Here is an 18,921-nt window from a genome sequence, read left to right on the forward strand (position 1 = left end):
GAAGGCCTTCCTGAAGTCTAAGTATACGACATCCACCCCTCCTCCTGTGTCCAGGCGTTTTGTAACTTGGTCATAAAAAGAGACTAGATTAGTCAGGCACGATCTGCCTGCTACGAACCTGTGCTGGTTTCCCCTCAGCATAATTTGTCCTGCCGGGCTCGTGCAAATGTGAGCCTTGATAATTTTTTCAAAGATTTTGCCAAGGATGGAGGTGAGACTGACTGGCCTATAGTTGCCCGGGTCCTCCTTCCTCCTCTTCTTGAAAATGGGGACCACATTGGCCCTTTTCCAGTCCTCCGGGACTTGGCCCGTGCACCACGAGCGTTCAAATATTCCCACCAGTGGCTCTGCAATGATGGCCAGTGCCTTCAGCACCCTCGGATGGAGCTCATCCGGTCCTGCCGACTTAAAGGCATCCAGTTCTTCCAAATGACTCTGCACCATCTCAGGGTCTACGCATGGTAGTCTGGCGCCTTGCTGCTGCCTCTCTACAACCCCAGTGAGAGACTTGTTGTGCCCCTCGCTTAGGAACACTGAGGCAAAGAACTCATTGAGTAGTTCAGCCTTGTCCCCCCTGTCCGTCACCAATTGTTTCTGCCCATTTAGCAGGGGTCCTATTCCTCCCTGGGCCTTCCTTTTACTCCCTATATATCTAAAAAACAAATTCTTTTTGTCCTTTACTTGGGATGCCATCCTCAGCTCCATGGTACATGTTGTCTACATGTGCTTTACTGTGCAGTAACTAAGCGGGCATACATTTGATAAATTCAATAATCGGGTATCAAATTTATGCTCAAGTCAGAGTAAGTAACCATATTTACTGTGCAATATTGGGATGCATGTGTAGATATGCACCTATGCTACGCAGTAATTTCAGTTTCTGTGCAATAAATGCATGCATGTAGATGTGCCCATTATGTCAGTTGTTAATTAATCTTATTGTTACATTGTGATATGTGTGTGTGTGTGTGTGTGTGTGTATCTGGGTATATATAACTTCCATACTCCTATTTGATATTACCCTATTAATACTTCCATAGATTACATTTCTTCTTTGGTTATAGTGTCATAGGAGGAGTTCTCATTCAGCTTGTCTACCATGATACACCAAATGTGTTTTAGAGATGCCCTTTTTTCCCAGACTGGAGATTCCTATTGTGTACCTATATCTTGCGTAATCTTCATTCCCTAGATCAGTGATGCTGAACTGCAGCCCATTAGGCTGTGTTATCCAGCCCTTGAAGCTCCCCAAGTGTCTAGAAACATGGTGAGAATGGTGACCAGTGGCACCATTAATTGCCATAGCTCTGGAAGCCTCAGCAATCAATGCTGCCTCCACTCCCCTAAATTTTGGTCCCAAATGGGAGCCCTGCAGGCTAGATAACACAGTCTCACATGCTGGATTGTGCTGTTGCATGGGCTTAGTCAGCCTTACCAGGTGCCTGGGACAATGGCTGGCATGCTGGATCACACCTGAAGACCAGCCTTGCACTTTTCCCTGCAGGACTCCACTAGAAACATATCTGTTTGCTGATCAATTACAATCAATTAGAGACCTAAGCAGTAGCCATTTTTTTATCAATTTAACATGTTCCTTGTTTATTTTATATTCTATTTTCTTGATCAAGCTGCCATGTAGTATCAAGTCAAAAGCTTTACTGAATTTCAAGAGTAAAAATTCACTACACACTTACTACCAGCAGCCTTACCTGGGGACCTGGGGGCCCAAGGAAATGCAGCCCTGGCACTCCTACAGCAGGAAGCCTGGCTAGCAGCTGGAGTGTGGCTCCAGCTGGCCAGGCTCTAGTTTTGTAGATGGTGCACACTGCTTCCATGTGCGCCACCCCACTTTTTGGCATGGTCTTTTTTGTCCCTGGGATCTCCTTGTGTCAAGAATACCCCCCGCACTGCAAAGTAGCAGTATGGGGAACTGTGTATGTGCAGTATGTGGCACTGTAGACTGGTCTGTGGCACCACATAATGCACATTAGGGGTATGTAAAATGGGTCATATTCAGTCCGAATCAGGGACAGTGGTTTGATTAGTTGATTCTGATCATTGTCCCAATTCAATTCAGCCAAATCCAAATCTGAAGATTCAATGCTGATTTGGAGAATCAGCGATTCGGCCATAGACACAGCTTTAAGTATTTTTTGTACATACTTCAAAGTACTAGACACAGTTCATGAATGCTGCAATGGTGGGGTGGATGGAGTGTCCCACAGGAGCATGTGGGGGGGGGGGCGCATGCTCGGTGGTGAACTCAGAAGTGGACCAGAAGTACTTCTGGTCCACTTCCAGGTTTGCTGCTGAGCACACTGGGGGCCTCCCTGTCCCCTCCCAACTTGGTGATCAGCTGTGGGTGGACACTGGGTGCCTCCCCAGATCCAGGAGGCATCAGCCACCAAGCCAGGAGGGTGTGGAGGGGGGCCCTGTGTGCTTCCCAGCATACCCAGAAGTGGACCAGTAGTGCTTCTGGTCCACTTCTGGGTCTGCTGCCAAGTGTGCTGGGGACCCCCCACACTCCTGTGGGACACTCCATATCACAGCATTCACAAGCTGCCTGGTACCTTGAGGTATATAGAAAAAACATTTAAAGCTGTGTCTATATCTGAATCATCAAATCTTTTCAAATCTCTGTGAATTTATTTGAAGGGTTCTGATTTGATTCAGAAAGATTAAAGGGTCTCTTGATTCGATTCAGATTCAGAGATTCGGCCACCGAATCAAATCAATGACTGAAGCTTTGCACAGCCCTACTGCACATCTGTGCTTGTCTGGACATGGTGAGATTTCAAATAGGAATCCATAGTATTAAAAACATGCTTTGCAGCAGAAGAATTGCTCTATTTTTCTTTAGTCCAAAAATAGTTGAAAACTAAGACCTGTCATTTTCTGCAGGCTGCCTTGAGTCTAAAAAACATTGAAAAACTGCCCTAGCACTTGACCATCCCATGATACCCATCTAATGGCCAGATGCTGTAATAGCAGTTACTGCACACAGCTATCTTGAGAGAGCAGATTGTATGTCCTTTACTTACAAAAGGGTAAATTTAATACAGAGCAAAATTTGTACTCAATGTCTTTTGCACCCACACCCTAAGTATGTTAAATCAACACTGTTATCTTTATTGACCAAACTTGTAATTGCATTAAAAAATGTTAGTTTGACAAGATCTGTTTTCCATAAAGCCATTAAGTATTTGATGCTTCTTTAAGTCGTTATTAATTGAGTCCTATATTGACTGTTCCATTATTTTTCTCAAGATCAATGCCCATATGACAGGCTTATAATATCCTGATTAGTTCCATTTGTTTTTTTCACTACTGACTCAGCTTTAACTCTATCCAGTCCTCTGGAACTTCCTCAGTGATGCAGAAGTTATTTGGAATCAATATTGATAGCTATTCTTTCAAAGAAGACTCATTATCCTCTGTATTAAGTGAGGTGAGGCCCCTGTGGAAAAGTTGGTATATGAACTTGTGATTAAAATGCCGCATCATAGTACATAGACAAAGCAGACTGATTAAAAGTTAGCTTAAACAATCAGAATTATGGAAGTTCCCAACTTTTGAATTATTGACTTTGCAATCTTAACTTTAAGAATGTAACAACAGAAGAAGTGCCCTACTAGATCAGACCAATGATCTATCTAGTCCATTATCCTGTTTGTGAAGGTGGCAGAAGTGGATGCTAGAGGGAGATCCTTGAACCAGACAAATTGAGAGCAGGGATTCTCAATACCGAGCCCACAGGCCAGATCTGGCCTATATCACCATGTCATCCAGCCCACATGGTGCCCCACAAGACAGAAGGTTGGCAGCAGGAGAGCAGTGTCAATGCTCCCCCGCTGCAAAATTTCTGTACCTGTGTGGAGCCCTGGGTCCTGGTCCCCGGATCGGGCATCCAATCCTAGTGCACAGGGCCAGAAGGTGGCACCAGCCCCCAGGAGCCGGTCCCAGTTTTTTTTTTGGGGGGGGGGGTTAATCTGTCCTGCTGTTTTCAGTGGGCGCCCCCATAGTTCTAGTATTGTAGGACTTGGTTCATAACAATTCCTTGTTCAGTTTGTCTGCACCAATCATGGTTTTATTAAATCTATATTGTATCACCCCTTAGCCTTCTCTTTTCCAAATTGAAGTTTCCTAGCCCTCTTAGCAGGGGCGATGCATAGGGGTGCATGTGGGTGCACGAGCACCCCCTGAACATGACAGTCCAGCCCCTGAAAAAAGGCGCCACCAACACTGTCAGTGGTGCCTGTGGGCGGTCGCTGCTCACCACCCCACTGCCGACATCACCAGCAGCATCTGCGGGTGGTCCACAATTGGTGCTGGCTGCTGCTGCTGCTGCCACTGGCACCTGCGGGTGGTTGCCGACCCTTGGTTGGCACTCGCCACCCCCCCTCCTCCACTGCTGACAGTGCTGGCAGCGTCTGCGGGAGCTCTGTGTTTACTACCGCTGGGCTCCCGCTGCTGCCAGCAGTGCTGTGCCCGCCCAGCCACTGGGGGCACGAGCCATTCATGCTTTTTTAGTCTCTTGTCATATGGTATCTGCTTTATACACCTGATCATTTTGTTTGCCCTTCTCTATACCTTTTCCAAGTCTAACATCCTTTTGAATATGCGGAGACCAGAACTACACACAGTATTCAAGTTATGGGTGCACTATGGATTTGTAAAATGGCATGATGTTGTTCTCTATTTTGTTTTCTGTTCCCTCCTTAATGGTGCCCAAAATTTTATTGTTTTGGTTGGGTTTTTTTGGTTGTTGATTTTTTTTAAGAACTATTTACTATCTACTACTTTTCAAGAACTATCAAGAACTATTTAAAATGACTCCAAGATCTCTTTCCTGAGTTATAACAGATAGTTCAGAACCCAGCATTGTGTACATTGAGCTGAGGCTTTTTTTTCCCCCTTAGTGCACTACCTTGCACTTGTAATCATTTAAAGTCTAGCTACTATTTTTTTGCTCATTCATTTTGCTTTGTGAGATCTTGTTGCAAATCCTTTTTGCCAGTTTTGGATCTGACTGTCTGAAGTAATGTGGTGTCATCTGCAAACTTGGAGATTTCACTGTACAATTCCATTTCTATGTCACTTATGAAAACATTGTACAAATTGGGCCCAGTACTGAACCTAGCGATACCTCACTTTTGACCTCTATCTATTCAGAAAAGTGAACAGTTAGCCCTACCCTTTGCTTCTATTTTTTAACCAGCTCTCATTCCACAAAAGGACCTTCTCTCCAGTCCTGTGGCAACAGTTTTCTTAAAAGCCTTTGGCAACGGACCTCATTCAGAGCTTTTGAAAGTCCAGCTATATTATGTCAACTGAATCCCCCTTGTCAGTGTGCTTATTAACACTCTTAAAGAAATTGAGTAGATTGGTGAGACAAGATTTCCCTTTACAAAAATCATGCTGACTTTTCCCCAGCAGATCATATTTATCCATGCAACTGCTAATTTTATTCTTTATTATAGATTCTACCAACTTGCCAGGGATGGAAGTGAGCACTGGATATAAGAGGTCTGTAGTTCCCAGAATCACCTCTGAAGCCCTTTTAGAAGATAGGTGTTATGTTGATGATGCACCAATTCTCTGCCACAGAGGTTGTTTGTAAAGATAGGCTACACACAGTTCTCCACTTTCACCTTTGAGTTCATTCAGAACTCCTGGGTGAATGTCAGCTGGTCCTGGTGTTCTTAATATTTAATTTATTGATCTGTTCTAAAACTTCTTTTGTCACTTTAATTATGGTCCAACTTTTTAGACCTATCTACTAGGAAGGTTTCATCTGGCATGGGGATTTCCCCAGTATGTTCTGTGCTAATACCCTGGCCGTCATCTAATGCTCCCACTGATTCTCTAGTTTGCTTCCTGCTTCTGATATATTTAAAAATGTTTTTATGATTAACTTTAGTGTTTTTTGCTAGACACTCTCATATTCCTTTTTTGGCCTGCTTTAGTTCACTTTTACACTTGACCTGCTAGTGTTTTGTGAGCTTTCTTACTTTCTTCACTTCTGCACTCTTGTCATTTTCTGAAGGACATCTCTTTGCCTTGAATAGCTTCCTTAACTCTGCTGTTAAATCATGCAGTGGTTTTATCAATCCACTTGGTGCCCTTTTTGATTTATGTTATGCATTGTTCTGTGTCATTTCCCGTCCTAAAGTTGTATAATGACATGGTGGACTGTTATGTTTACTATTACTGAGCGTCTCACCTAAAGGTAACTCTTGAATAAGGTCCTCTGTGTTACTCAGGATTCAGTTTAGAATTGCTTTTCTTCTTGTGAGTTGCAAGATGAGTTGTTCCAGAATGCAATCATTTATCACATCCTGAAAATTTATCTCCACATCTCGCCATCTAGGAAAGTTGAAGTCTCCCATTATTATTGCTTAGCCCATTTTAGTAGCTTTTCAAATCTCCTTGCTGATTTCATAATGATGTTTGTGTTCCTGACCAGGTGTTTAGTAGTACAAGAGTTGTACTATATTTGTTTTATTCAAGTATGGAATTTCCATCCACAGCGATTCTATGGTAGTTCTCCCTTCAAACAAGATTTTTTATGTTATTACTGTGTATACTAATCTTCACATACAGTGCCACTCACTCCTCCACCTGCATGCCCTATTCAGTCATTCCAATGAAGTTTTTAACCATAACAGTATCCCATTGCTTATCATCCTCCACTAAGTCTCTGAGATGCCTGTTATGTCCAAGTCACAATTTAATACCAGATGTTTTAGCTCATCCATTTTTTTTTCAGGATTCTGGCATTTGTGTAGAAGCACTCACAAATTTTATACTTGCTGATCTGCTTGTCACTGTTCATGCTATCTGACTGGAACTCTAGGGCTAGGTACAGGCATTACACTTTTACCAGAAACTGGTCCATACCCATAACAGAACAGAAATTTGGCAAACATAGGCTAATTTAAAAATGGCAGAATCCAGCCTAAAATATGCTCCCCTGCACCACTCCACAAAAAGGGAATGTGTGCTCTGTTCACTACCAATCCAAACGATGCCACTTACAGAAAACTGCGTAACAGATCAATTCTCCCTCAGGTTTTTTGAATGTCTCTATCTAGTCTAGATGTTATGACTTATCCCCTATTATCTATAGTTATACTTCTTACTCCCCTACTATCCTCTTCAAGACAGTATAGAATCTGTATGATGCCTCCCTTTGGGATTGCATCAACCTGACCTGTGTGCTATTCTGGACCTGCTGGTTTCCCCCCACCTTTTAGTTTAAAAACTGCTCTATGACATTTTTAATTTTTAGTGCTAAAGTCTGGTTTCATTCTGGTTTAGATAGAGCTCATCTTTTCTGTATAGGTTAGTCCTGTCCCATTGTTTAAATGTTTTGTTTTTTCTATAATTTTATTTAAAATAGCTGACATTTTTAAAAGGATGCAAGCAATTTTTTTTAAACTGGCTTTAATATAAATATTTGAAACTATGTAATGAGCCATGCTATACATTGATACAATTTAAATGCCAGATTCCACAAAACGAAATATAGATATTATGCAAATTGCATGCATTAAATCCTATTAATCTCAAAGATATATATTTTATCCTCAGTATTACCATTTAAGAAATGTATCTGTCAATGATGTAAGCACATGCATGTTAATTATAAATAAATTGCATGGAAAAATGTCAGTAAATGACTTTTTGCTTCCTTTTAGCTTAGACAAATTCCTAATGATATCCTTCCAGCCTATATATATTGGAACATCAGATAATTAAGTGTTACAATGTGGTGAGGGAATTTATATTCGTTTTCTCAACCATAGCTCTTCTTTTGGTTTAATTTGTTTGCAGAGCTAAGCGTATGCATGGTCACCTTCTTGAAGGAACACTGTAGTGGAATTTACAATAAAATTACTAGACAAGATTTATCCTTGGTGTGGCTCTTTTAAAGGTCTGTCTAGACTTATAATATTTGACTGGAAAGAAGAGTAAGTCAGTAAAAAAGTTTTAATTTCCTGTCATAAATTGTTAAAAATGATGCAGATAATAGATTGGAGCCCAATGATTACTGTTATTGTCAAAGCACAGGTAACTTAGAAAGTGACTATAGCAGCTAATTGGCGCACAGTACAAAGTGGAGGGAGGTTAAGACATGAGCCAAGACATCTGAATGATGTCCTCCCTTAAGGAAAGTGCCAGGGGATCATTAGGATCCACACAGCATGTTGAGGAGGCATCACACTGGAAATGGGAAAATGAGGAAAGTGGCATAATAAAAGAGGATTGGGAAGGACAGGAGGAATGGATTTACAGTATATAATATTCACCTGCATGTGCCATAGTGACTTTACTATTTAATATTATTGCCTGTTCACTTCCATTGTTGCCCAACAGCTTAAAAAATCTGTTTCCCAAAGAAAAATGTCCATTACTTCTGTAACATTTTACATGTGGCCTAAAGCTATTAGTACATACTAACAGTAAACAGGCATAACTCTGGCATAGTTCAATGGAATTAACCCCTTTCATAGCCTCTAATCTTCTTAATCACTTTCCTATAATTAAATTCACCTTATTCCCCCTTTTCCTGGGCCTATTCACTCTATGTACTGTCAACTGTCTACCTAGTCTGACCTGACCAGTTTTCAGCCATTTATATATCAGCACTCTTGTGAACAGAAACTCTTTACCTGTATCAGGGCCTTCTGTCTTGACTCTCTACAGAACTCAGAGAAAAGAGTTGATTTCAACCTGTTATCCACTGAGCAATTTTGCTGCATGTTAAACAATGAAAATACAGGAATGGATGCATCTAAGTTCCATATTCAGATTTTGACTAGAAATTTCTCACTGGTTAGGAATGTTTGGAGTCATAGTATTGGGTTAGAACACAGTGGAGATACGGGTCAACTAGAAGGTTCAGAGGTGGAGTCAAACTTATGCCAAAACTACAGCCATTTGATCTGAGGTTGAGTCATATATATTTGAAACATGTTAAGATGTACCTTAGGCCATTATTTATTAACTTTAGGTGTATTTTTTAACATATTCTGCCATCATATGATTTGGCCTTGGAATGCCCCAGACCATGATAAAGGTATTTTTGTAGACATGCATTAGCTTTACCATTGTAATATCAGGATGTGATGCATGAAATTCTTATGAGACTATCAAGGGCAACAATGCTAAGCTAAGTACAAGAAAAAAGCTGAAAGTTAAATATGATGAGAGTTTGGACTTTGGACTGTTTTGAAAGGCTTAAATTTACTTGTGCATATGTATTAGCAAAGTCACAGTCAGGCAACAAATATAAATCTAAAAGTAACAATATAAAAGAGAGAATATACGAGAGTAAGAATTAAATGTCCAAGAGTCAGTGTTCTGGATGATAAGATGTGGCTTAATGGGTAAGCCTGTCACTAAAGAAGAAAATCTGTACTACTGTGCTTTTTCCCCCCTTTTTCTTTCGTCAAGGGATGAAATAAAGATATTAGTCCCATTATGATTTCAGTTACCAAGAGCAAAATGTCAAATACAGAGCACTATGACTAAACATGAGAGATTAGTATAGAAAATGTTTATAAAGATATTATCTCCTGAGTGTGTTTCAGCAGAAGAATTGGAGAAAATAACTGTGAGAAGCAGATGGCTACAAGAAGTCTTTAATGTGTTTTGTAAGAAAGTTGTCACAGGTTAGAAGATAGGAATTTGAAAAATAGGTGTGTGCAGTTGAAAAGTAAAGGGAAAAACTGAAAGAACAAAAGAAAATAAACCCAGCTATGAGTGCACACGTCTCAGAACAAAATGAACAAAAATTAATGGAAAAAGTCTGTATCACCTTAGACATAGGAAAATAACAATGAAAAAGCATAATAAAATGTATAGGTGAAGCTTACACCAGAACAAATACCTGTTGAGAACTGTACATAGTTTTTGGATTTGGCATTCGCTTAGTTTTGTTTTCCTTTCCTTTTTCAAATAACACGTGAAGCAATTAAATGTGTTTCTGTGACATTTGCACCCTTTGGAGGGAATTTCATTCTCTGAGACTTATGGGGTGAAAGTCTTATGAGTAATTATTTAATTGTAAGCTAACATATTAAAGCGTATACATGTTATATATATGTTTAGACAAAGTATTTTCACCTAAATTTATTTTTTCTACAATTTTTTAAAGCACAGAACTGTTACACTTCGTAGACAACCAGTTGGTGGCTTGGGCTTAAGTATAAAGGTATGGATAATCCTTTGTTTTATTTTTTCTTTCTAACTTTAGCATCATTAGGGCATGAAAGTGTTAATTACGATTTCATTATTGATGCACCTTTTTTACAGGGTGGTGCTGAGCATAAAGTGCCTGTCGTCGTATCAAAAATATTTAAAGACCAAGCAGGTAAAACATATATTTATACTCAAAGAGGTTTCTGATGTTGTCTACGTGATGTTCTTTACAATGGAATGGGATGTACCTCAGAATTTCAGTATATTTACAGGTCATGACATGGGCATTACAATATTTTTAACCCTTTCAGCAAATGGCTGAAGTCAGTATATGGACAATTCTCTGTGTCAGATTTTAAATAATCTGCAGTTTTAGGAAGGAATTGAGGACTGCAGTTAAAATAGAATTGTAGAGAATGTATCTTTATGACAGTATATGTCACTGTTTTAAAACACTGCACTTAACGTGGCTTGTGAAAAAATAAAAAAGCACTCGACTGACTCACTTTTAATAGTGCAGCAGACAAATAAACTGTGATTATCCTTTTCCTAAAACTAATTTATTACCATTTGATATGCCTATACCTGCCTAGATGCAAATTAGGCAGCCTGAATCAATACTGAATACTTTTTTTGGTAATGCAGTATATAAATTAGTGTAACACAGGGTTGTTCAACCCAGATCTGGCCCATGATGCTATGTCATCTGACCTATGGGACTCCTCACAGTTTGGGAAATTTGGCAGCAGGTGGCACTGCTCCCCTGCTGCCAAGCCTCCAGACCCATGGGGAGTCCCAGATTCTGCGCCCAGTCCCCACACAAAGGGCTGGATAGGGACAGCACCAGGAGCCTAGGATACAAGTCTATTGTGTAGAGAGATGGAAAGGAGTGATGTCAGAAGCCAGGGTGCATTTCAGCCTACAGGCAGTCCCACGCCACTTATGTGGCCCATAGGGCCAAAAGGTAGAGCACCACTGATTTAATACCACACACAGTTAAAGCATTAACCTGAAATCATCTGATTTAGAGAATCTGATTAAGACTTGATGAACTAGTTAATCCCTGAGGGCATAAAGGTGAATTCCAGTTTTAAAGGATACAGAGTAAAATTGTGTCAAAAATATTAATAATGATAAAAAGTATAGGCAATCAGGGTCAAAGACATGGATTATATCCATCATCCAAAGATAATGTTTTCTCTAAAACAAACATGCTTAAGACACTCAAAAACTTAACAGGTTTAGTTAAAAATTGTATGTGTAAGTCAAAAGATAGCCACACAGATCTTGATAATTATACTATCTTTCTGTGGACAAATGTGTATTTTTAATAAAACATGAATGCATGGACCTCTGCATGATGTGGCACAGAGCTTTGCTATAGCTCCAGCAGGCCAAGTTCTATAAATTTTAATATTAAAGCCACTAAAACTTTTTTTTTTAACTCATCTGTTAATTGATGTAGGAACAGCCCACTCTTTGCTTTTCAGCTCTTATTAATCCTCATTACATTTTCACTCTACCCAGCTGTTTGCTGCTCATTTCATATACTTTCTGAAAGTGCTGTGCCTCTAAAAGCAGCCTTGAAATTAACAGGGCTAATAGTGTAGCCCTGACAGGTTGAGAGGGGGTAGAGTCACCCACTACACATCAGGGAATATTCTGAATGTCAAATAAGCATATTACATAAGGAGTACCTGGTATTGCATGTAGTAGAAGGAAATGGCAGAACCTATATTCAGCAAATAACAGAGCAACTTACTAGTACAGTGTGTGTTGGATGCAGTGGATATGTACTGCCTTTGATAGCTGAAGATTAGATTCCTTAGCTCAACCAGTGTAAGGAGGCAGGTGTAAATAGGGTATTCTGGCTGTGTGCTTCACAATATGATTCCATCTATCATGGACTACTATAAATCAGCACAATAGGAAATGATTTTGGTGCCTATTACAAGATAGGATGTGTCAATCCAGCAAAGCTCCTTTCATGAAGTATTTGATGGGTGCAAATGCTGAATGGTACCTCTATTGTCAACATTTTCCTTTTAAAACAGATGTCCCTTTGTAAGAATGCAAAACTGTACAGCCCCTCACCCCCAATAAAATGGATAGCCAAACCTTTTACATTCCAGAGTATCTCTGCATAAAGGAAGAGTTAATCTGGGGTGGGAGAGGGGGAAGCAAAGCAACAAACAACTCCCTCCCCCTACAAAAAAGAAGCCCATCTACAGTTCTTTCCTACAAGTGTCAACACTTGCAACTAAAAAAGATTATATTTAATAAACAATTTAAAACTTTAAGAAAACTTTAACTTTATAGTTATGATATGGCTTGGTAGAGTTGGAAGACAGTACAGGATCCTGTACATTGTAGATAGGTAGGCACATAGTTTGTGTATATTGGCACAATCTAAGACATGCAGTTAGTCATGCAGGCTATGTCTCTATTTCTGTTCTAGGGCTGACCCTTTCTATCTGTAAGGGAGACAGAAAGAGAGAACAGCTTCTAATATACTTTAGATTAGAAACTAAAACAGTTTATAATTTTTTATTGGGTAGCTGACACACGAATTATTTCAGATTTCACACAGGGAGTTGTCAGGGATGGAAGGGAGAATGAGAAAAAAATTGACCAGTCTCAAACAAGGTTTCTGAATGAACAATCAGATGTGAATCAGTCAAACAAAGGAATTGCTGTATTCCAGGTGTTGCTAATGGCAAAATTGACAGCCTCACTGGAAATACAACCTTGAGGAGAGTATTAAGATGAGCTATGACTTGAAGCAAATTAATTAGGAAGGCTCATATCATATAATAACTTATGTATTACTGTAAAGCCACTGGATTGATGATTTGAAAATTAACGAAGTGATGTTTTTGAGGAATTTTGATTTATTTTGTTTCCTCAAGCCAAATAGCCTACATTTTAAGGGAAAGTTATACCTCATTAGCAATGGCATTAATTTCCTACTGTTTATGATGGTGTTTGATTTTCTCTTCCCTGCAATTTGAAGGATTTAACACCCTTTTCCTGAAATCTATATAGATTTTAATGTCTCTGCCAATATCGTCTGAAGATGTGCTTCTTTCTGTTGATACAGCATTTTGCTTATCAATGGCACTTCATATTCAGACTGAAAATGTACAGTGCTGTTCTCTTGTTTAATCCATGAATTTCCTCAGCTAGTTGAATTATTAAGTGTCTTGGTGCTGCATTTAGTTTCAAGCTCAGAATGCAATCAGGGAGAGGGGAAATATTTCAAAAGCATTGACCTCATAGACAGTTGAAGGTATTTCCATTCTAACTATTGTGATAATATAGAATTTCTAGTTTCCATTGAATCTTGTTACTGATCTTAAGAGCTCAGATGTCAACAAAGAAAAGAAATACATTTCCTCCACCTTCATCTGGAAAGGACACTCCTTTCTGATGAGGGCCCATAATTTGTGATCATTGTATTTGTAACATCCAAATTAAATTACTCTAATTCAATGCAGAATTGAATATGGCTTTCACAGAGATGTTCCTCATGAACTGGCCAGTTCATAAGCAGAATATTTTTATGATTTTTTATTTTAAAAATAGAGTGATAGGCACCCACCCACTGCTCTGATTACCCAATTGATAAATTAATATATTTATCCCATCCATGTTCTCCTCAACAACCTTAACAAAAAGGGAAAATATTGCTAGTGTTTCATGTTCTCCATTGAGTCTTCACCCAGGTCAGGATTCTTACCCCAGTATTTAAAACCCTTGATGGCCCCCGTCTTAGGTGCCAAGTTTCCATCCTGCCTACCATGCTCCGCTTATTATACAGGTCATAGAAGCTCTCAATAGCTGAAATGAATATGAGCTGGAGGCAGAAGACTTCGTATTCTTAATACCCTTTCTGAATAAGAACCCCCCCCCCCCCCCCCTAAATATGGATATAATCATTCCTAGTAAAAGTAATGTATGTGTGGGAGAGCTTAGCCATGAGAGTGCACTTTCATTAAATGCTATAGAAATGTTAATTCAGCATTCTCTGCATAGATATTTGAGTGAATTCATTTTATACAATGCATTGATTAGATGGGAGTATGTAAAATGATTTGAGGGAAAATGAATGTTTTTGTCCAAGCAAAAGTATGGTAAATGGAAAGAAAATAATGTTTATAAACTGACAGTGAAATATTATATTGCAGAACCCCCGTGGGCATTATTAAACTGTATCTCTCCACTGATTAAGGAAATGGTTATTGTCATAAGCCCAACCCAAAAGCAGGAAGGATTTGAGGGTTTAGTGCATCTCAGTTAGAGATATTTGCCCCAAGTTTGATTTAACTAACCTAACATTTGATCTCTTTCTAAGCTAATGATAAACCGTATTCATTTGTATCATTTTTTCATATATAGATCAAGTTTTGAATGTGTCTATTTCTGCAATTTTGCAACATGGCTGAACTGAAAAGTTATAGTCAAGTGAGGTAGCAGACATTGAATAGAGTCACCCTAGTTAATGGCTATTTATATTTTAGAAGAAATGTGGCATACCTACTGAATGAACAGGGGAGATGTTGAGGCAGAAGCCAGCAATAAAGCACTTATGCAAATCAGGACAGCCATGGGCATTGCCTTACTAAAGGATGGTAGGCAGCCTGCTCTCAGTCTACAGCCCGGTGCTACCCTGGCCCTAAGTAATTAATTAGTGAATTAAGGCCACAACAACAATAGAGAGGTAATTAATTATATATATTATCAACAACAGCAAAATATCAACAATAATAACTCAATACAACAACAACAATCTCAGTGATACTAAGCAATTTACATCTAGGAAGCTCAATGAATACCAATATAAGAACCACTATGCAACAGCAAAGGCACCATAGAGGAGCCTTTCTCTCCCTCACTCAGCAGCACCACTCATTCACACAAGGGAACAGGGGGAAAGACAGAAGGGAATATTGGTCACCCCAACCCATACCCACTTTGTACTCACTCTGTACACAATCCTGGCTCAATGTTGGCCTCTAGCTGCCCCAGCCGTTGGGCACAATGCACCACAGCCACTGCAGTGGCCCTCCTTGGTCACTCACACTCCAGCTTGACCTCTGGCTGCCCCAACCCTCGGGCACAATGCACCACACAGTGCACCACACTCAACAGGAGACTGGAGACATGGAGAGCCCCGGAGACCCAGGCCCTTTGGATCCATCTGCATTTATAGACACAACCATTTCAACAACCAATCATCCATCACTGTGCTCTATATGTCACGCAGCCCTCTCAGCTGGTGCACACAGTTGGTTGTTCTCTCAAAAGTATCAATTTTAAAAATATTATTTTCCCACTCTTCTGAGGCCCAATCACACATGTCTATAACTTCAAAAAGAGGTCAACTCTCATTAAAGATGAAGAGTTCACCTGGTCTGGAATTTTCCAGCCCATGCCAGGGGACCTGAGTGCCCATCAGAAAGGGGAAATTTAAGAGTAATTGGCAAAAAACTCAGACTCCAAGACACAGGGCAGGAAGGACTGTCAATACAGGGAGACAATCACATTGTTAGTATGAGCAGTCAAAATATTAGGGGTATCAATCTATCTGTAAGGTAAACACTGGTTTCACAATAGCAAACATTGTCCAGAGAGTGGGACAATTACTTGGGGTCATCCCAGATTCCTCAGGTAGACAGGAATATTCTGGAGAACCCTCCAACTTCCCAACAAATAGGTAATACAGTAAGAACATAACAGTATTTAGGAATCATCTGTTAGGTAAAAGGTTTTTTGTTCTATTTTTGATTTTCCCTTGCCTTGAAAGGCCCCTGGCACGGCTCTACGAGCGATCGTGGTGCTTGGGCCAGGTGCCAGAAGATTGGAAGTTAGCTAATGTGGTCCCCATCTTCAAAAAAGGGAAAAGGGAGGACCCGGGCAATTATAGGCCCGTCAGTCTTACCTCAATCCTGGGGAAGCTCTTTGAGAAGATCATCAAGGAGCACATTTGTGATGGGCCGGCATCAGAGATGATGCTCAGGGGCAATCAGCATGGATTTATTAGGGGGAGATCATGTCAGACCAACCTGATTGCCTTTTATGATCAGGTCACAAAGGCCATGGATGCAGGTGTCGCGGTGGATGTAGTCTTTCTGGACTTCAGCAAGGCCTTTGACACCGTCTCTCACCCCATCCTAATTAATAAACTAGGCGACTGTGGCATAGACACCTACACGGTCAGATGGATTGCAGATTGGCTGAAGGGTCGCACTCAGAGGGTGGTGGTGGATGGATCATATTCGACTTGGGGGGAGGTGGGTAGTGGAGTCCCCCAGGGCTCGGTCCTGGGCCCTGCGCTGTTCAATTTCTTCATCAGCGATCTTGATGTTGGGGTGGAGAGCAACCTGTTTAAATTTGCTGATGACACCAAAATTTGGGGGGAGGTGAGCACGCTAGCAGGGAGAGAGAGATTGCAGAAGGATCTGGATAGGTTACAGGGGTGGGCAGACAGGAACAGGATGCGTTTCAATACGGACAAGTGCAGGGTGCTGCACTTGGGTAGTAGGAACCAGCAGCACACTTATACGATGGGGAACTCCCTACTTGAGAGCACGGAGGCGGAAAGGGATCTTGGTGTCATTATTGACTCCAAGATGAACATGGGCCGACAATGCGAGGTCATGGTTGGCAGGGCTAACCGGACCTTGTCGTGCATCCACAGGTGCATCTCGAGTAGAGCCAGGGAGGTGATCCTCCCCCTCTATGCGACGCTGGTCAGGCCGCAGCTGGAGTATTGTGTCCAGTTCTGTGCGCCCCATTTCAGGAGGGATGTGGACAACATGGAGAGGGTCCAGAGGAGGGCCACCCGCATGATCCGGGGACAACAGGGCAGACCCTACAGTGAGAGACTGCGGGACTTGAACCTATTCAGCCTCCACAAGAGAAGGCTGAGGGGGGACCTGGTGACCGTCTATAAACTCACTAGGGGGAACCAGAAGGGTTTGGGGGAGACGCTGTTTCCCCTAGCCCCCGCTGGCATAACAAGGAGTAATGGGCACAAGTTGATGGAGAGGAGGTACAGATTGGACATCTGAAAAAACTACTTCACAGTTAGGGCGGCTAGGAGCTGGAACCAACTTCCAAGGGAGGTGGTGCTGGCCCCTACCCTGGGGGTCTTTAAGAAGAGGCTGGATACTTACCTGGCTGGACTCATTTGAGTCCCGTTTTTGTTTTTAGGGTGAGTGGGTTTTTTTTGTTGTTCTCCCGCCCTGGCGGGGGGTCGGGCTAGAAGATCTATTAGGTCCCTTCCGACCCTGAAACTATGAAACTATGAAAGAATCCTGGTCCCCAGCTGTCAAAGCTGGCCTGCTCCAAGACTAGTCTCTGAAAATACCACTAGACTCTATGAAGAACTATGCCACTGTCAGGAAAGAGAGTGAGACTTTTTTTGTTTTCTGTTCTATATTCTGCCTCCAAACTGGTCACTTTTTTTCTCTTCCATGTAATAAATCCTTTTGCTGTTTCATTGCCTGACTTATCACCAGATGCAGAACTTACTGGCAGCATCCACAGCTGATCTGCCACCTTCCAGGCATGGCAGGAGATCCCACCTGGAACTCCGACCTGGAACCTGCCAGCACAGTCAGTCCTGGATCCAGGCAAGAGCTGCTTCATGGGTGGCAGCATCTCTCTCTCTCCTGCTCCGCCCCTCCCCCCCGTCTCTCTCTCTCTCTCTTTCTCTCTCTCTCTGCCTCTTCTCTTATCTCTGTCTGGTTCCACAGCTGAGCGTTGGGGCTCCTGGTGAACTACATCTTTGGCTCGGTTCTGGAGGTAGGGAAGGAGGGGGAGAGAGATGGTGAGAGAAGGAGAGACAGAGGAAGAGCAAGAGAGAAAGGAAGGGTAAGGGAAAGGGAGGTGAGGGAGACACAAAGATGGATGCAGCCTTGACAGGTCCACAAAACTCATTAAATTGCCCTCCAACTAAAATAATTGCCCACCCCTGCTGTCAAGTCTGCTGTAAGGGCACATTGACTAAAGAGAGAAGTTGCATATAAACCAGTTTAAGTGATCAGAAACGTGTTTAAACCTGTAACAAAACATATGTTTAGTGTACATAAAACAGTTTCAAAATGGCTGAAACTGGTTTAAGATAAAGCTGGTTGGATATATTATCAGATTTAAGTGATTTGAGTCAAACAGTTTTATAGAATTTCTGTCCCAGAACCTTTTCTGGTTTAAATTAAATCACAGTCCCCCAGCATCTGAGCACCCTTTTCAGCCCTGGGCTCAGCTGTCCTGTCTGCTACAGAGAGCTGAAGCAGGGGCAGGGGCATGGCCAGATGCCATCCGTCATGGGGCCCTAAAGTGAAGGGCAGGCAAAGGGTTTATTCCCCCTCCCTCCCCTCTCCCCTTGTGAGACCACAGCCGGGGTGTGCCTGGCTGGGGTAAATCAGCCCCTGTTAGGATCCACCCTCTCCCAACTCCAGCAGCGGGGGGCAGAGGGGGCATGGCTAGAATCCAGCCAGCATGACCCTGCCATCTGCAGGCTTCATCTTAAGCTGGGGCTGGGGCTGGGGCTGAAGCTGCGGGGTTGTGCCAGGCCAGCCCAGCCCATGGGTGCTGCTAGGGGCAGGTGCAGAGGCAAAACCCTTCTGAGGTGGGCAGAGGTGACACCACTGCAGTTGTGGGCAGGTGCCTTAGCAGCCACACTAGCCATGTGAGACATGACTGTGGCTT

The 18,921-nt window shown here is 41.7% G+C and overlaps 1 protein-coding gene across 1 annotated transcript in view; it reads left to right on the forward strand.

Moving 5' to 3' along the window:
* SNTG2 (syntrophin gamma 2) overlaps window positions 1–18,921 on the forward strand; it is a 462,462-nt gene that overhangs the window by 141,686 nt on the left and 301,855 nt on the right. The window contains exons 5-6 of the mRNA XM_025203382.1: window positions 10,163–10,219; window positions 10,321–10,378. Coding sequence (XP_025059167.1) covers window positions 10,163–10,219; window positions 10,321–10,378 — 115 coding nt within the window. The remainder of the gene's footprint in view (window positions 1–10,162; window positions 10,220–10,320; window positions 10,379–18,921) is intronic.

Source organism: Alligator sinensis, unplaced genomic scaffold, assembly GCF_000455745.1.
Source record: "Alligator sinensis unplaced genomic scaffold, ASM45574v1 scaffold832_1, whole genome shotgun sequence".
NCBI classification, from domain to species: Eukaryota; Metazoa; Chordata; order Crocodylia; family Alligatoridae; genus Alligator; species Alligator sinensis.